General features: G+C 41.3%; 1 protein-coding gene across 16 annotated transcripts in view; it reads right to left on the bottom strand.

The window, feature by feature from the left end:
* CELF4 (CUGBP Elav-like family member 4) overlaps positions 1–19,545 on the bottom strand; it is a 696,179-nt gene that overhangs the window by 606,651 nt on the left and 69,983 nt on the right. The window contains exons 1-3 of one of the 16 annotated variants that reach the window (XM_040541450.1): positions 5,995–6,002; positions 4,840–4,841; positions 4,134–4,140 (exon numbers count right to left, since the gene is read on the bottom strand). The exons of the other annotated variants lie outside the window; for them this stretch is intronic. Of the exons in view, the coding sequence (XP_040397384.1) occupies positions 4,134–4,140; positions 4,840–4,841; position 5,995 (10 nt within the window). The 5' untranslated portion in view covers positions 5,996–6,002. Of the gene's footprint in view, positions 1–4,133; positions 4,141–4,839; positions 4,842–5,994; positions 6,003–19,545 lie in introns of those variants that run through there. 16 annotated transcript variants of the gene reach the window in all.

Genomic DNA, 19,545 nt, shown 5'->3' with positions numbered 1-19,545 from the left:
AAAGTACAGCTTAATCTATGATAGGCCTCAAATCTGAGCTTGGGAAGGCCAGTTCATGCTTTTTGTATTGCTTTAACACACAGGATTGCTCTATAGGGATAGAACAGTCAGAAAGCAGTATTTTTCAAAAACATTAACACTAGGCTTGCAATAAATAACTCTTGCAGGATGGAATGACCGATTTCATGTATCAGTTCCTTATGTATTAAGACAAAGATCTCTTGCCTCTCCACCCGACCAAACATCCAAATACTTGATAAGTCCTTGATATGTGACATATAATGCCGTTACACTTTCAGCACCTCCTTCACACGTTATTTTTCCTAAGGTGCCCCTTTCACTGCACACCCAGGCAACCCCTCCAAAGGAGTCCTCCTTCCTGGAGGATATTGGTTAAAGAACAGAGCACTAAGCGCTCAGGTTAACACCACAGAATACAACCCCCTAAACAGCTGAGTCTTGAAATAATACCATATGAAGCAACTATATCGGGTTTCATGAAGAGAAGTCAAACTGCTGAAGGTGTTTTGTTTTTTTTTCCCAGATAGGAAAACAATTTCAGAGCAATCAATTTTCCCCATAGAATGTTTTGATTGTGCAGAGAACCACTTATTTCACCAAAAAAAAAAAAAGATAGAAAACTTAAGTAACTGTACTTAACAGCTCACTTGCCATCAGCTGTTTGGGCTGGATGTGAATCTGGTTTCAGAGTGAAAGGTTTCATATTCTGTAACAAATCCTTTGCACCAGCCAGCCCTGTGGAACAGCCCAGTGTAATCAATATTCCTGAACACATCTTTTAAGGAAAGATAGGGTGAAGACTGCATTATGTCCATCATCTGCTTGCATGGGTGATAATGACTGAGTAAGTGCAGTGCTTTAGAATTATATCTGAATCTGAACAAAAAGTCTAATTGACTAATTATTGATAATGAAGGACTTGCTCCTAGCTGTTCCTAATTTCAATTCCATTTCTCTCAACCATGCCAAGTTTTCCAGACATATGTCAATCAGCTGAAAGATGCTTTGTTTGGATGTCTTTCCAGCTGTTCATTTGCTACCAGTGGACAGCTCTTTGGGCTAGTGTACAAACATCTGGAAACTCCCAGCTGGCAATTAACTCCCAACCTATTGAACTGCAGTCTCTTGGAAACATGAGGACATATTGTGTGGTCTCCTGGGAAACAGGGTTGTTAAAGAGAAGGGAGAAACAAAAACAGGAGCTTGAAATGAAAAAAAAAACCACAAGCTCTAGTTTAATTTTACCTCCAGGGAATTCAATAACATAAATAATAACTGCATGGAATACAGATGGATAATGATCACACAGCAACTTCAACCCCACAGTAAGCCTGAAGATCCTGCACAAGCCTGGGAGGCAAAGCAGCCAGGGGACACATTCTGAGTTCAACAGCTGAAGTCTGGAAACCAAGAATTGTTTCATCCCACCAGCACTCAGCTCGTCCTGGGACGAACAAAAGCAGTCTTTGCACTTGATATCTCAGTACTCATCACTTCAGTGAGTTAGTTGGCCCTCTGATGCTTTAAACCAGACAAACACCTCTGACCAGCTAAGAAGCACCATTCACTTAACCTAGGTTTAGATATTTAAGACTAGTTACCCTAAGGACTACCGTTAATGACAAGAAGTTCTTTTCACCTAGCACACGAGGAACAAACCTCTGGAGAGGCTATCCTCTGGTGCAAGACTCCAGCACAGCTTTCTCAGGTGCAGATTTTTAACCTCGAGGTCTCATACTCACACCACCAGCTTCCACCTGCCACCTCCAACCTCCCAGCTACCTCAACTGCATGCATTATCTGTACCTCAACCCTTGTTACATATGGTGGAAGATGAAAATGATGCATACTGGGGATCTATTAATAACCAAAATTAAGGGCTTTCCCCCTTTCTTGCTTCATTCTGGCATACAGCCACAGGTATCCTGATGCATTGTTTAGACCAAAGAACCAGGCACTTGGTGACTTATGACCCTTTCTCTGCCTGATGTGTTATAGGGTCATGAAATGTCACCAAAACGACTCCATAACCTCACACAAAGCATGCCTGAAAGCTTCTCCACGTATCTAGATCCAGAAGCACTGTCTGAGTGCTAGGGTATAGACATGACCACTTCCAGGTGTTTGCTCCATATCCAAACAAGTCCTTACAAGTCCAGCCTAGATCTACCGAAACGTACTCAGACACTTCAACAGGGTTTGGAAACAGCCCTTAATCTTTCTGAGCATACCATAGGTTTGCTCTTTGGCGTCATGAGGTGTGGTGGTTTTACTCGGGCGGGCAGCTGAGCTCCACCACAACCACTCTCCCACTCCCCCTCCTCAAAAAGGAACAGGGAGAAAATACGATGAAAAGGGCTCAAGGGTTGAGATAAGGACGAGGAAATCGCACAATAATTATTGTGACGGGTAAAACAGACTCAGCATAGGGACATAGTAAGATTTATTGCCTATTACTAACAAGCTAGAGAAGTGAGAAACAAAGGAAAGAAACCAAAAGCACCTTCCCCCCCATCCACCCTCTTCCACCTCCTGCCCCTGAGCAGCGCAGGGGAACAGGGGAATGGGGGTTATGGTCGGTCTACAGCGCTTCTTCGCTGCCACTCCTTCTCGGTCACTCTCATCCCCTGTGCTGTGGGGTCCCTCCCAGGGGATGCAGTCGTTGCTGAACTGATCTGGAGTGGGCTGCCCACAGGCAGCAGCTCTTCAAGAACTGCTTCAGATATGGGTCCGTACCACAGGGTCCATCCCTCAGGAGCAAACTGCTCCAACCTGGATCCCCCACGGGCAGCAGCTCCTGCCAGCTCACCTGCTCCTGCTTGGTCTCCTCTCCACAGGCTACAGGTCCGGCCCGGAATCTGCTCCGTCAGGGGTCTTCCACAGGCCGCAGTCTCTGTCGATGCAGGTCCACCTGCTCCACCGTGGTCTCCTCCACGGGCTGCAGCGTGGAACCCTGCTCCACCGTGGTACTCCATGGGCTGCAGGGGGACAGCCTGCTTCACCATGGTCCTCATCACAGGCTGCAAGGGACTTCCGCTCCAGCGCCTGGAGTACCTCTCCCCCTCCTTCTTCACTGACTTTGGCGCCTGCAAGGCTGTTCCTCACTCCTCTCACTCTCCCAGCTGCTGTGTGGTGCAGCATTTTTTTTTTTTTTCCCTATCTTAAATATGCTCTCACAGAGGTGCAAACAACATCACTTACTGGCTCAGCTCTGGTCAGCAGTGGGGCCCTTACCTAACATGGGGCAGCTTCTAGATTCTTCTCACAGAAGCCACCCCTATGGCCCCCTGCTGCCAAAACCTTGCCACATAAACCCACTACACAAGGGCAAATTAAAAGGCTTGTTAGGTGCTTTAAGACTCTTGGGTTAAAGCCAAAAGCTAAAGCAGATTCTGAGCTCAGGGATGTAAATCCAGTCAAAGGGAGAGCTTGTACGTAACTCAGCAAAGCTATGCAATTACACCAACATAAAATTAGGTGCATGATTTGACCCATAATCTACAGCCTCTCTCAGAAGAGCCCTTGGCTCAGACCAGAACCTTGGCTAAATCAGCAATAACCGCTAACAGTTAGGACAGGTTTTGAGAAGGCTGACTCAAGTGATCTAAGCCAGTGTTTGATTCACAGTTGTGATTGCAGTCACTCAGCTGACAGGTGATAACTCCTGAAGCTACAGTCCTGCTTCTGTTACCTGCAAACAAAACTAAAATCCCCACCCAAGACACAAGACACTAAACCCATCACAATGCTACCAGGTTTCTTGTTTGTTCATTTTTCTTGGTTAGCAACATGATTTGGTTACACTGATACTCACTGACAATAGGAGAAAGGTTTTTTTTTAAGCCAGCCTTCCCATTTAGTTTCATGGGACTCCCGCATAGCACATGAACTGGTGATCAAGATACCACTGTTAACAGTTACACAAGAACAAAAGAAATCAGTTCATATGCTATCTACTACTATAGACCCCCCCTTTTATTATTATTATTTTTTTTTATATTTAACACACCTGACTTCCCAAAAGCCTAAGGCAGAGAAGCCAAGGGCTTTTCTCCAGAAGCCCACTGCTGACTTCAGGAACACAACTGCAATTCAAAAGCAGAAACCCAGACCTTTGTGCTGTATACAGACAGAAGAGCAAGAGCATATACCTCAGGCCACATGCCAGTGGTAATGCTCTGACCTAGCAGCTACAATCTCACAGAAGAGAACAAGGCACTTGCAAATAGTAACTTGGTTACAGATCCAAGCATCTCAGTGATGCTTCACTCCCTCTGTACCCTAGTTACTTTTAGGACACATAGTCCCAGATGTACCAGAGGTCTGTGGGGGACCAGAGACCCTACCCCCATCTTCCAAGCCCTAGGCCTGTGTTTAAGAGACCTCTTCCTTTGAGAGTAAAAAGGTTCCTACCTTCAAGGTCCAGAGATCTTTTACAAAAGAAGGATGGTAACACTTAAGAAAACTCTTGCCTCAAAATCAACATCTCAGATTACGTCTCCCAGCTAGGATTTCAAAGTGAAAAAGAAATCTCTTTCTCTAACTATCCTAGCTCTACATGTCTGGTTTTGAAGCAGTTCTCATTTGCTCTGTCTACAGTGGACTGCCCAAGGTTTAATCACTTGAGGGTTTAAAAGATTGAGCTGAATTTTCTTGAGGGGGACACAATCAATAAAGACTTCTGGAACTAGAAATGTTTTATCCAATTTCTTCATCTGTTTCTCTCAGTGATTAACTACCTTCTGATGAAAGTTAACATCTTTGCTGGTAAAGAACATTCACTTGGCTAGAACTTTTTCTTCATCTCCCCTGCTGCACCACTGCTGAACACTAACTGTTTAGAGAAAAAGATAGGAATAAAAATCTTCCCAGATATTAGTTTTCCTGTCAATTATATCACAAGGCAGATTAACATCCGAAAAGCCCTGCTGTGTGGAATGCTAATCTTCTTTTTCGACATGTTATATCCCATTAACTATTATGATGCTGTCATTTTCCTACTGTAGGTAATTTGATAGGGGTCTGTATATAGACCACACAAAATACATACTCATACACACCCAAGAACCAATATTAAAAAAAATGGAGTGCAAATCCAGAAATGCAGAATGTAACTGCATTTACAGAATATTACCTAACTTAAAATGCATTTATGATACTTCAAAATAAGACATGGATACAGACAATCCAAAACAGTCCTTGCTCAGACCGAGCAGTGCTTAACTACATTTAGCAGTGTCCAGGCAGACAGCAGAGAAGCCAGAGTAACTGCTATAAGCATTTCAACAAAACAGTTTCCATCTTGTTTTTCAATATATTTTTTAATGAGAACACCTATTTAAAAGATTCTCATAGGAAGTTTCAATGAGTCATTTACCACAAAGCATTTTTAAGGCCCATGAAACAACTTCTGATCAAAACCTAGAGGAAAAACTTATTCCAGGACAGGTCTAATCCAAATCAGGCAAGCAGGGTCTTCAGCTTCTACACATTAGGAGAGAGTACTTTGTCAATAGCAGCTCCTTGAGGGTGCATCTGTTTTCTTTGGAGGTAACTCTACAGGTACCTTGCCTTCATCCCACCCCAGAACAGGGAAACTTTCTATTTCTTAAACCTTTCCCCCCAGCCCTTAGGATAAGGGAGCAGTTTCTGGCTCTGACCCACACAAGGACAGATGTCTCCTAGGGCCCTGAAATTTCTTTGCAAGTTGCTTTGAACCATCCTGTGCTAACTAGTACACTCAAGATATGGGATTGAATGAACTGCTGGTTTGACGTAGCACATGCCAGGTTCTACTTGCCCATATCTGCCAACATTTTTAGCTTTCATCCTGAAGCTTCTGAGATGCATTTGATTACCTGAGCCCAAGACAGCCCAACATCCACTGCTCAAGTCCCTGGAAGAGCTAGCCCTTCCCAAACATTTTATTTTTGGGAACAGATAGATCAACGTCTATTTTCTATACATCTAAACTGCCAATGAACCTGCTGCCCTTCAGAAAAATAACAACGTAGATTTATAACAACATAGATTTACTGGTTAAAGAAGTTGTCTACTAAAAAGACTTCAGGTATATCTAATAAGGCCTGCAAATATCTGATGCTTTTAGTTACAAAAGAACTCATGTTTAAGCAGACCAGTCAGCTTTTCATTTGTTGCCTAATAACTGTGGACTCAATGTTGCAAGAAATAGGCATGTCTTCAGGCCTTATCCATCAAGCAATTAGGGTTTTGATTTTCAAGTATAAAAAGGCCAACTTCAAAGTGAAACTCATGATCAGATGCCTGTCTAGACCAAGCAACAGTGTTCCTGGTATTTCAGAAAGTCACTGATGAGAGTCACGGCCACTCTAGGGAACACTCAAGTGAGGATGAGAATAAGCAGGTTTCAGCTCCTAATCGGTCTACCTATTGCTTCAAAGAAAAATCCAACATGTTTGTGTTATCTATTTTACATTGCAGCTCAGAAAAAAATGCTAATAAAAGTTATGATTTTTTCAAGATTTTATTTCCAGTGTTGTGATTAGCTAATGTATTTATTTATTTATCTTGTGATTCACTTGTGAAAGTTATCACTCTTAATCCTATTGCTGACACTACCACTTATATTCAGACAGTTATGGGTTAAACCTCCTTAGAATACGTGCATTAATTAGGTACTGTATCTGCTGTTCTGGGTCTTGCCTTTTAAGTTCTATTGTTAGCAGCATATGAATAACTCTGTGGATATTCTGAAACATGCTTCAGAAACTTTCCCTTCTTCAGTAGATCCAATTCCCTTGGGGAAAGTTCTCCCAAAATTCCTAACTAATCTCCACAAGTTATGTTAAATAGTATTCACACTTTGAATGCCTCAAATGGTTGCAAAAGAAACCCAAAGCAACACCATCTCTAAATAAGTTAAGATTGTTCTTCCACTTTTTCCATACCTTGCCTGTCTACATCCACCTAAGACTAGGATTTTTCTTTCTTAAACTTCTAAAAACCTAGCAGGAAGGTGATAAGGTGAAGAACACATGCTCCTTGGAAAAATATCAGCTGTGTAGTAAGTGTTCATAGTTAAAAGAGTTGATATTTTCACCCTTAAGAAATGCCAGGGACAGTGGACATCTTGCAGACATGATCAAATGATCAGTTATTTATGCTTCTATCTCAGTAACTTGTTCTAAATACAGACTGGTACTGCTCACCAAACAGCCTCGTAGTCTTTAAATCAGAGCACACAGGTCAGTATAGACTTCTGACATTTCCAGCTCAGGGTGGAAAGGCACTGAAGCAACTGCAAGGAGCAGCCACTAGATAACTTCTAGCCCATTCAGAAGCAAAATGTTGTCTCTGAAGTTTTTTCTCATCAAGTTTGCCAACCACACTCTTCCACCTCCAGAAGCTCAGATCCAGAGCTGAACCTGAACACCTCTCAAAATCAACCTCAACACCTTTCTTCTACTTATAAGAAAGCTTTTCTCTGACCCTACACACAAGAAACATAAATGGGACAACACTGGATTTTCATTCTAAGTTCCACAGGGTTTTGTCAGGTTTAAATTCACTTAAGTACACCTGAAGCCACACTAATATTACAAGTCAAATCCAGATCCAAAAATAATGTTTTCTTTTCTTTATGTAGCAGCTGCTCCTTTGAGAGGATCGTCCTGAGACTGGAAGTCTTCAGAAACCTGTAAGAGTCAAAATATGAGCCAAAGAAAAGTCTACAATACCAGCTGGCTTCACAAGATTTCTGGAGACAAGTTTTAGCTGTCAGAACAATTAACATCCAGAGTCCCATAACAAGATGCTGTTTTTCATGTGTTTTGACTTTGAGAAGTTTCTTCTATCCACTAAGTGATGTTAGGAGCAAACAAGTATTGTGTCTTATCTTCTACTTCTTTCTCCTTACCCTTCTTTGTCAATTTGACTTGTTCATTAATTACAGAAAGTGAAAGAGCATGAAATAGGAAGTTCTGCAGGCAGCCAGAGATAAAGTAATCTTCTTGATCAGACCTCTATCCACTTAAGGCCAAGAACCACAAAACACATACTGTGTGTCAGCACAAGACAAAAAAAGAGGTGCTCTGGGAGCATAACAGGAGAAAGAAGAAGCCTGCAAAAGCTTCTCAAAGATCCTGTCTCTGTTACAGCACGAAGAGACGGGTCCCAAGGGCCTTCACATCTGTTGCAAGAAGCTCTAACCTGAGCCACCACTGTGTTGTACAATCCTGCTTCAAGAGCCCAGCTCAAGTACAAATTAGGGGGCCAGACAAGGCACACAAAAGCTAGAAGATTTAACTGTGTATCCAGAGTCCCACAGATAGTTTGTAGGAAAGGTCAACCTTGAATCAAAACCTCCCAAGACTCCGGCCAGAGATGCGAACACCTACCAGTCTACTCTTCCTAAACATGGAAAAAATCCTACCTGCACTTGCAAATACATAATGATCCTAGCAGATTCTCTTTAAAAAAAAAGAACTAGAAACTATTTTCCAGTGCATCTGTGCAAATTCCTATCTAGCACTGTGGAACTGAGCTCCTGGGCAGGAAGATGAAAACTACCATGTGAGTTTAAGTCTAAACCTTCAAGTTTTTGCAAGAGGTATAAGGATGTAATCTTCAAAGTAGAAAAAAAAGCTGGTGAAATTAATTACAAGATCTGTGTAATTTAAAAAGCTTCAGTGCACTAGGTTTAAAAGGGCTCTTGTCAGTGTGAAGTGAAGGAAGTACAATTTCCTGATGAATAGAGAACGCAAGGTAAAGTGTACAGCAATCACTACTAGAGAGATATTTTGATCACTTTTTGCTGATGAACAAAAAATAGTGAACAATGAATTTATAGTAAACTGCTTCAGACAAATGTTTTATATGGTTTGTAGCAGAAATCTTTACTTTGAAAATAAATTTGCATCACTTTGCACGAGCAGCATAGCCACAGAAGCACCAAGTACCACCAGGAAGATGGCACACGATAAATGTCACTTGTATCAAGACAGAAGAGCTGCCTAGCAGAAGCAGACCCAATTTTTAACAATACTTATCTAGGAAATCTAAACATCACAGAAATAAAGGTTTCATGCAGAAGAATAGAGACTAAATCACAAAAGACCTTAGAGGGTGTTGAGGCTCTGAGTAATATGCCTGGTCACCTGAATGTCTGCCAGGGAGGATCAGCTATGCCTAGCACCTTGCGTGATACCTTGCGTGATCCTGCTCCTAAAACAGAGGTAGAGAACAGCCACACAGACATCAATGTTCAACAGGAGACATGAATCTGAAAGGCAGTAGTGTCAAAAGACATTTTCAGATGATAGTGGACAACAATTTGTGAATATCTCTTCCTCCTTTGCCTTGTGTGTGTCACTTCCAGATCAAAGTGAACTCCTTCCTTTGGTGTCAATAGAAAATTCACACAACTAAAGCAATCCTGTCAACTACAATCACCTGGAAGTGTTTGGAAAGACATGGAAGGAAAAAAAAGAAAAGGAAATCATAGATGAGTAATAAAAATTCTTAATGGGCTGGGAGGACTGACTTATGAGGGAAGATTAAGAGAACTAAATATGTATAGCTTGGCTAAATGATGACTCAGGGGGATAGACAATAACCAGCTACAAGCCTGGAAGGTGTAAACAAAGTATAGAGAAGAATTGTTCAGGGTGATATTGAAGAATAACTACTAGCAGTTACAACATGAAATTCAACAACAGTGCATTTAGGCTGAGCATCAGGAATGCTTCCTAACTGTCAGGAATACTGGTGTCTGCTCCCCAAGCCAGCCTCCCCAGCTGATCTCTCAGAAATACTCAAAATTAAAAGAAAGAATGTTCTTGACTAAGTTTACAATGTGTGTTTAATATATGACCATACAATGAGAGGTTTTCCCAATCCTAAAGGTTCAGTACAACAGTGGAATAATCCCTCAGACGCTGCTGGGGTGTGTTTTGCAGGTAGGGTGTAAATGAAGGAGAGGTAGAAAACATACAAAAAAAGTCAAAGGAGGTGGCTTTCATGTTCTTGTGCCACCACAGGGCAGTTCAGAATGCTTTTTCTCTCCCTATCCCACTCTGAGGCATAAGAGGAGAGAAATGCTTGAAACCTTATACCAAAGTCATGACCACAGATCCTTACATGATTTGAGACAACTGCAAGTTAACAGATGAAAGTTTATGACCCTACAGAAGGTAAAAGTAAACATTACTAACAGTCTGAGTCATTAGAGCAAATCAGTCCTTCAGGGAACTTTTACTACTCGAGTCACTTGAAACTATAAAATTGAAAGTTAATCCTGATCAAAGAGCAAATGCATTCAGGGGGCCTCTATTTTGTCCTGCCTTCTCCCTGTTTTTAACTTCTGTGATTCTGTCCAACAGCTTAACACAGTCTCTAACCCAAGAGAAAGACCATGCTTTTAAGAAACCAGTTTCAATAACTTTTCTCAGTGAAAACAAATCAGAATGTCGACTGAATGGCATGGAAAGTTGTATTGAAATGCAATCCATCCATGGACTGCTAGGCTAGGCAATTGCCTACAATTTTCAGGGGTTGGATAGAGCTGGGCAGCCAGCCACCCGTCAATTTTTTGTGGGTGGCGTGTTGTATTTTATACAGATCAATTTCAGGGAAAAAGAAAAAAGGCAATTATAATTCTACTAGTAGTTTTTGCTTTAAGGTTTAATATGGCATCTCGCTTGATGCTTTTCTCCACTGATTTAATAGAAATGAGAAGAGATCTAAATCAAGTATGGACACAAAGGCATGTCTATACCAGTACAGTATCAGTGCTAATACAGTTCCTAATGGGAAAATATTCAGGATTGCAGAGCACTCACATCAAGACAAAAACAGAAATCCTGTTGCCCACAGCATGAGAAGCTAGACCAAAACTTTCTAAGATACCTCCTGAATACAGTGGCCTCACAAACCTTTTCCATTACACATCTATGAATCACTGGCTAGTGGATGCCTGGAAACAAACACATTAATGATGTGGTTTCACTTTATTATTTTTTCCATCAGGAAAGCTAAAAATAGCGAGCCAGCTGCTGAGCATCTCTGGGAGGCTGAAACTCACTGGAGAATCCCTGCTGATGTCAGAAAGGCAGAGAGTAGAGTTTAATAGTTTAAAAAAAAAAGATAGTGTTGTGAAGGAGTGGATTAGAACATTATGCGAGAGTGACGGTACTAGGTCAGACAAAGTCCATCTCACCCAATATCCTGTCTCCAACAGTGGCCAGAAGCAAATGCCCTGAAAAGAATGACAGGATACGCATAATGCTTGCTTTGGGTATTCTCTCAGTCTCCAGTCTAGTGGCTTGAGGACTTCTGAGCCAAATCTGATCTTTGTGTATACAGGAATCACTTGATGAAAGTCTCATTTTCACATTCATTACATTTCAACATTTCAGTTGTTGCTTTTCCTGTAAATGGATAAAGTCTGTTTACAATATATTAAATAAGCTTTCCAGAAAGAGTAGTGGAGTCCTTACTAGCAAGCTGCCATCTTAAACATGCACCATAAGAGTCTGCTTCCAGGATCACCTGTAATTCAATTGCACCAATCAGTCCAAAAGATGAACCAAATGACTCCAGCTTTAAAAGCACGACCCCTTACCTACCTATTTACAGACAGGGAAGCTTTCAAGATCAAAGCAGATGAGCTGACAGGATGCTTGAGTTGAACCACTTTTGCCTTATTGGTTTTTGGTTTTGTTTAATTTGGTTCCAGCAAATCAACATTGCTCCAAACAGAACTACTTTATCACAGGATTTCTCCTCTAGTTCTAGCTCTGTTGATAAACGATGTTTCTCCTGATCATACATTATGCATAAATGAATACCCTCAGGAATTTTAACATCCCCCCAACCGCAAGAAAAAAAGATTATACACAACACCCACCACACACACACCAGACCAATAATATACAATCTCTTCATGATCCTCACATTTAAGGCTGAAAATACAAGCTTGTTTTAAAATACAAGCTTGTTTTTTAAATGCAAATCAGAGGACAAGAAAGATTAGAATTTAAATTGTCCCTATAGCAAAATTACATTAATGTACATATAAGTGACAACTCCTATAAAGTATATGGAAAAAGATGGTGTATATTCATTCTCCATACTCTAGATTCTGCCACTGGACTGTCTTTGTTCTGTACTTGTATAGATACTAGCAGATCAGCATCCTCAGAATAAATGCATGCAGCGACTTTCTCCAGCAGCAATTCACTGCCTGAATCAAAATGTGATATAATCACCATATGATTTAATTGTAACAACCTACATATGCTGGTAAAAAGACTTGTTATGCTATAGCTAAGATGAAGGTAAGATTCCCCTACCTTGAGAAGAGAGAAAAGCAGAAATCTCCCCCTAGTTATTATTAAAACAGTCCCAACACCAGACATATCTGAAAGACCTTTCTTCCCACCCTCACATCCCCTAACATAGATACCACCCTTATTCAGACGAGACTCCACTTACACAGTACTTGTATTCCCCACCTCCCTTTCCTCTTCTTCAAAGAAATTTCAGAGACCCACTGCCAAGGATGAACTACGTAAGATTCTCATACATGAAGATGATCAGGACATGCCCTGCAGATGCTTGCTTCAGCTTTAAGCATCTTAACTAATTTAACTGGTAACTGAACAAAATGTAGCGTATGCAGCCCATGTAATATCAGTACATTGCTTTGACACCAGTATATTATGATGCAGCTTAGTCATGTCATAACATGACATTTGACAACTCATGCTCAGGTCTGCCCAACTGAAGGGCATTCTTCAGCCCATTGACACACCGGACTGGGGGCTGATCTTTACAGACAACTGTGATATTCTGTCTCTTGTCTTTGCCCTCCATGGAACACAGCGAGATATCCAAACTCGCTCATCTGCCCTGAATTACCATGTCTAAGAATTTCTCATCTCTTGCATGAATGCCCTGCAGCCATATCTCCAGTCCTTTGGCTACAATTCCTGCAGAACTCATGGAACTGGGTGTCCCCAAAGGAAATCCATGTGAAAAGGGCTTACGTGCAGCTTAGATCCCACACCAGGAAGGGCTTTCACCTCACTTTAACTTACCTTGGGAAAGAGGGCAAGTCAGAGCCACTTGCAGCTACTTATTCTTTTGGTTTTGGTCAGCATCCACAACCCACGCAGGTCTTTGCAATGTCAGAGACTGCCTGGCAAGGTGGCAAGTCAGTGGTCACCCAGAGAGCGTTACATGATAGGACACATTACGACACTTTGAAGTGCACATCCAAGGGTGTAGCTATTGTAAGCTAGTCATTAAAAGATCTCATAACATCTCTCCTCTCAAATGCAAAAAAGGAAAGGACAGCACCTCCAGCATCTCATGCTGCCTTCAACAGTCAAAAAAACAAAGCCTGAGCCAAAAAGACTCTTCAGGAATGGGGGAAAAGAGTACCAGTGCCATTAATAAGGCTGTTGAATAAGGCTGCTGAGGCCTCAGCACCAAATGGGGTACCCACTCGCTGCATATGATTCAAAAGGTAGAATTCAAAACCTGGAGCCAGAGAGGTATTTCCACATTTTTATTTTATGCAGGAACTAAGACATTGCTCTGTCAGTTTAGCAAAATAGAAAAAAAGCCTGCTTAGATACAATTGCTTGGTACATCACAGTAAGTATCAGGGAGAAAAGAGGCATTTAAACTAAAGGACAATATTGCACAAGGACAAATAAGTATAAATTTACTATGAATAAATTTGATTTGGGAATTAGAAAAAGGTTTCTAACCATCAGAGAAGTGATGCTCTAGAACTGCCTTCCTACAAGGATAGTGAGAGCAAACAACCTAATTAGTTTAAAGATGAGGCTCAATAAACTTATGATTATATGAGGCAGTTTTCTGCAACAGTAGGGACCAGATCCCAGTGATCCAGGAGTCGTGTCACTCTGCCCTGTGTTCCAATCTGCATCCCATCCACCTAAGCTCTCAGCTGCAGTGCAGTGACCTACCAAGAGCCTCAGACTCTTCTAAAACAGGACCAGCTGCTGTTTTCCAAAATGTTTCAATTTGCATTAAAACTGAACATTTCCTACCAGGCTAGAAAAGTAAAATAAAGATTTTTGGGGAAGGAGGGGCAGGGAGAAAGCCCCTAAAAAACATTATAGAAAGTACAAAATGAAAATATTTGAAATCTATCACTGAAATTAAGGTGGGGGAAGAAGTGCAAGATTATTTCTATTGGAAACTTGGGCAAAGTACTGCATTATTTTGAGAAATAATCATACAAGTTGAAAACCATTTTGATATTTGATAAGATCAGTCCATATATTTGTAATTTTTGTTGCAAGAGATAGTATCTCTGGATAAGCATATTAGTTATGCCAAACATTTTCTGCTCTACTCTACAAATTGAGTGCAGCACTCTTGACTGCATAGCAGTAGTAGGTGAATCACAGAACTGTCAATTCAGAGCAATTACAATGAAATGGAGCTTGGGAGATCAACTCATCCAACCAGCTACCAAAACACATGGCATATGTAAACCCATTTAACATTTTCCTCCAATCCATTCCTAGAAGCCCTCAGAAATAAAAATCTATATTTTGGAATCAAAATGCAATATGTATTGCCTCATTCTGAATCCTACTGAGCATTAAGACTGGCAGGTGGAGGAGATTTAGAATAGAGCCATTCCTCATTTTCAATAAAAAAACCTTATACTGTACTTCTGCTAGTTAAAACTGTCCCAGGATTACCCCAACAGCAGTCTTGCTATTATCCGTTATTTTTTCTTAATATAACCAATAAAGTTCCCAGGAAAGATCAGTCTTAATATGTGAAGCAGTCTCATACTGCAAGGGAAAGTATCTTCTAATATACAGAGCAAGTACCTCTGGACTCCTCTTAGGAGATGTTAAGGTGTCAGATTTACCAAAGAATTCTCAAGGGATCTGCTTGACCACTCCAGTATTTCACCATCTCCTAAAATAGATTCATGGCTGCCAAAACCATTGATGGACTACTTCTGACCTTCCATTTCTATCACTGCCAGAAGGAAACAGGGCTGTACACAGTCCAGGGCATCAGATCTCATCTCAGCTATCACTTAGCATACCTGTCTTATAAAAGAGGAACAGAATAAATGATGAGTAGAGCGCATTTAACATCCAAACGTTTTTCCGGATATGTTTGAAGAGCTCTGTGCAATTTTGATTCCTCTTTCACAGCAGTGTTACAGAAAAGGGAGCAATTGCTATCTCTATTTTACCAATGTTGAAAAAAGGCTTAAAAGCAAGCAGTCAGACTACCCTTTCCATCTACTCATATAGAGTACTTAAGTAAAGGTTGTTTATCCTAGATTCTAAGCTAAATCTGGTACTTTTCCTCCATCAGCTTTCCACAACTTATCTGTTGTTCACTTTACCTTCTCTCAACTTAGTCCATAAAGAGATTTGGGGTCTTTTCTGGAATAGATGTTCCACAGCTACAAGCTGTTATAGCAACCTGTCTGCCTACTGCTCTCCTGGGCACCTGCATTATGCAGAGCTTGGTGTTCTTACTCTTCACTTCAGGATCTGGTGTGACACTTCTGAAACACAGCAGACTACAGATCAGATGTTTTAAAAAGAAAAATCCTTAAGAGTAGCTTCAAAAATTTAACTTCCCAAAGTTGTCAGGAAGAAAAATTGAGACCAAAGGAAAGGCAGATATTTGAGAAAAGTGCAGACAATGGGAAGGATGTAAACTAGCCAGAATGCTCAACTTGCAGACACTAATGTTTTCGCACCTTGTCTCCCCTGCTTTGGTTTCTCCCATTGAGAAGTGGGTTCCTTGTTAAAAACTGCCCTAAACCACACCTTCACAACGCATGAGCAGCCTTCACTCAGCACATTGACTCTCCCATTTGAGCAGTTATATTCCCAACTACCTAAATGGTTCTTGAATGCTTCAACCCCTTCAAGCAATGCAAACTGCTCCTTCTTATTACCCCACTGCAGTCTTTCCCAAGCTCCCTCTTACTTCTGCCTCACAACAGTCCTCTGGGGCTAATTTCAAGATAAGCCTATTGGGGAATGAAGCTTCCCCCCATCCTTCCAGTAAGAGACTAACATGCATGCTGGAGCACACTTGGATAGACACAAATGTGTAATGGTTCATTTTTCTATATCTTTAAGAGATGAACACAATGTCAGAATCATCTTTAAATTTTCCTAACTCACTTAGGAATCGCTTTCTCAAATCACTCTGGAAACTCGACCCAATGTTCTATTCCTTCACTTATGCCCTTTTAAAAGCTACATCTTTAAACCTCAGCCTTTCTTCCACCAATTGTGTGCACAAGGTATTTGTGACTCAATTCTCTTAGATATGCAAAGGTCAAAGAATATCTGCTAATCCAGATGATTTCAAGATTTTGGGGAGGTTGGAGTAGGGGAAGAAGGTGCAAGGCCCAAGCAATGAAATTCCTGAAAACAGAGCCCCAGATATGAAGTTTTTAATGAGCCTTACACTCTATCAAGAGACTGGGATGAGTCTTTGTTCACAGAAGGCAGGTGGATCAAGAAATTTGAAGTCCCATATCAGTGTTTTTGTTGATGTCAGTAACCTACTGCTGCATCTGAGTCTATCATGGACAAAAAATAATTTCCATTTTCAACTCTGAGCTTGATTTGTGTTCAAAACTTACTATTAAATTTGGAGCAGGTGAGGAGCTGCTTTTCTTTTCAAAGAAAGCACTGGAGAGATGGGTGGACTCCACTTACTCCTTCCCCAATTTTAAGATTTTATTACCAATGACACGAATCAAGTAAAGACTTCCAAAAAACCTTAAGTCACATCAGAGTTGTTATCCTGCTGGTGTTAAAGGAGATCCTGCACTTAAGTATTTCAGAGTAACTTCTGTTGAAAATACAAATCCCTCTGTCACTGAAGCCATGGCATTGCCTTTATGCCATAAAGTGGGTTGTCAGCAAAAAGGGTGACGACCAGATCCTTCCCTGTCCACTTTCTATCCTTCCACTTTGTTACTTAGGGCATTGACTCCCAGTGTCCACAAACAGATTTGCTTAAGATCCCATCTGTTTGCAGCAGCAGATGTCAGGCTCTTTCAGGAAGGACTTGGCAGCTTCTTTTCCACTGTTTGGTGTTGAGCAATCAGCATGGCTGCAGGAAACATTAAATAACAGACAGGCCAGAAACAGCAGACCAGTCCCTCAACAGCACAGGTAAATATGCACTTTGAGCACAAAGCCTTTATTCCCTCCCCCTTCCCTCCGTCCCTTAGATCAAGCACACCAGAGGCTTGCATATGCCTTGTATCGACAGCCAGCAGGTTGGGACTCGAGCTCAGGCTTACATCCAGCTTTCTTACACAGTGCAGAGGTACCTTGAGGCATTTGAGGAAAAGCTGCAGCAAGACAAATCCTCTTGCCTCCAGCACATAATACAGAGAAGCAATAGCAAATCTGGACTGGGAGCAGCTGGCCTTGCTACAAAGTGAGGAGTGAGAACAAAACTAGGCGCTGGGCCTGCCCGAAGTTTGGCTCTGGTCCTCTGTGGCTTTATTCCTATTGCAGCTACAAACATGTGAGTCTACAATTTAGTAATAATATACTTCTTGACTGACCTTTCCTGGCAAGTTAATGACAGGAGAGAGTAATAGGGACATGCTTTTTAATTTAATGTCAGTCAATAGTAGTATACAACTAATAGACTTAGACAACATACATTCAATAATTGTTTTTACTTGAAGCCCTTACAGTTTGCTCACTGAGACACAGCATGTCAGCAGCAGTCACTGCCTATTGATAGGCACCAGCAAGACATTTATTCATACCTTTCTGGCTAGTTTACCTTCTCCTGGAGCATCCATCACTCGAGAATCTAAGCACCGAGATATAGATTCATTTATACGTGCACACATTTTGGCTCAGCTGCCAGAGAAGCTGGGATCATTATACCTTTCGCAATAGAAAGCTAGCTCCCCTACAAGCACACCCATTTATTTCACTTCACTGCCAGAGGAGCTTATTTATACCTTCTAATACCTAGAAACCCCAAACAGAATCAGTACTTCCTTCAAGTTAAGAGGCATATGCGTACCTGGGGCCAGCCACATTCGGATAGCCTGAACACAAGGCTTTTTCCTCTATCTTTGTCATTTTTCAAAGAACTCAATAAAATACCGAAGATGGAAACAGCAAATAATAAACACTTGGGACTTCAGCAGGACTGAGTCAAGTGGGATAAAATTTCAGACCAAGGCCAAAAGCTGAGGAGTGTCTGTACCAGGTTCTGTTATGCTGCCACAAACAAGATGCCTCACTCAAAGTCACCCACAGGAGAGCAGCACCCAGCACCAATCCACAGCACCCCTCAGCCATTACTGCCATTCAAGTATCTCTTTGGAAAACAAAGAGCACATTGCCAGGGGCTCAGTTAAATAGGCATCAGCAATGAAAATTAACTTTTTTTTTCCCCCATATGAGCACTATTCTTCCTTTTGGTAGGGGACAGGAGAGTTGCATCGATACTTGGCTCTTCAGATAGTAGCTGCCCTAGGGTTAAATTGCTAAAAACACCCTTCTTGCATGTTATCCTTATTTTGTTGGAAGGATTAGGTTCATTTCATTTTACATGGGAAAGATGAATGACCCATTCCACTGGCAAGGTCTAAACTGCAGCCCTTTGCATGCTGAAGTCTTCCACCACTTACTCTTGTCACAAACACCACCCTGCAATCCATTTAGTTTCATTTACAGCAGATTAATTTCTCTCTGACCTTTGGCTCTGCTGTCAAACAGGCCGGAGACAGACAAGAGCTTAGGAACAGCAAGTGCATTTGATGGTGTCAATCACCAGACCTCAGGGATATTCTTAACTTCTCATGTGCCAGACCAACAAAAAAAAAAAACCCTTCTCCTGCTTCTGGAGGAACAGGGCTTGTGCCCACCCCAGCTGTGGTTTTGCTAAGCAAGCCCTGCTCAGCCCCCAACAGCTGCCCGTAAATGGAGATGGAAGGCAAATATTTTACTTACTATAAATTTACTTTCAAATCTCACTCCACTCCTTGTCCGTCAATTAGATTTATTTTCTTTAGGTTAAGTTTTAAAGGCAAATTCCTTAATGTAATGGTCATACTGTTCAAATTGCTACTCCAGCAATTTTATTGCCTTACTGCCATTTGCATACCATTACCCACTGTGCCTTGCAGCATCATTACTCTGCTTTCAAGACTCCATCTCTAAGAAAGAGCAAAATACAGTCAGTCCCTAGAGGGAAAAGGACAGCTAAATTCAACCACTGCCTAATTCTCCAATGGAAAGGTCTTTTGCCTATTTTCCTCCATTACAAGTAAATTTTTCATCCAAATGCCCATCCACAGCAGATTTTGTCCAGAATAAAGACAACCATCTTGCCAAGAAAAGGGATTGTCTGCAGTTAGAAATGAGGCCCTATATTTGCCTTCTTTCCAAAAGGAGAAGAAAGTATTCACACCTACTGTTGGAGCTCTTCTCATTGTTGGACCTCAAAGAGGAAGCAAGGCTGAAAGAA

Source organism: Cygnus olor, chromosome Z (genome assembly GCF_009769625.2).
Source record: "Cygnus olor isolate bCygOlo1 chromosome Z, bCygOlo1.pri.v2, whole genome shotgun sequence".
In the NCBI taxonomy this organism is placed as follows: domain Eukaryota; kingdom Metazoa; phylum Chordata; class Aves; order Anseriformes; family Anatidae; genus Cygnus; species Cygnus olor.
Note: the sequence above shows the minus strand (reverse complement) of the source record. Positions and strands in the feature narration are given on the sequence as shown.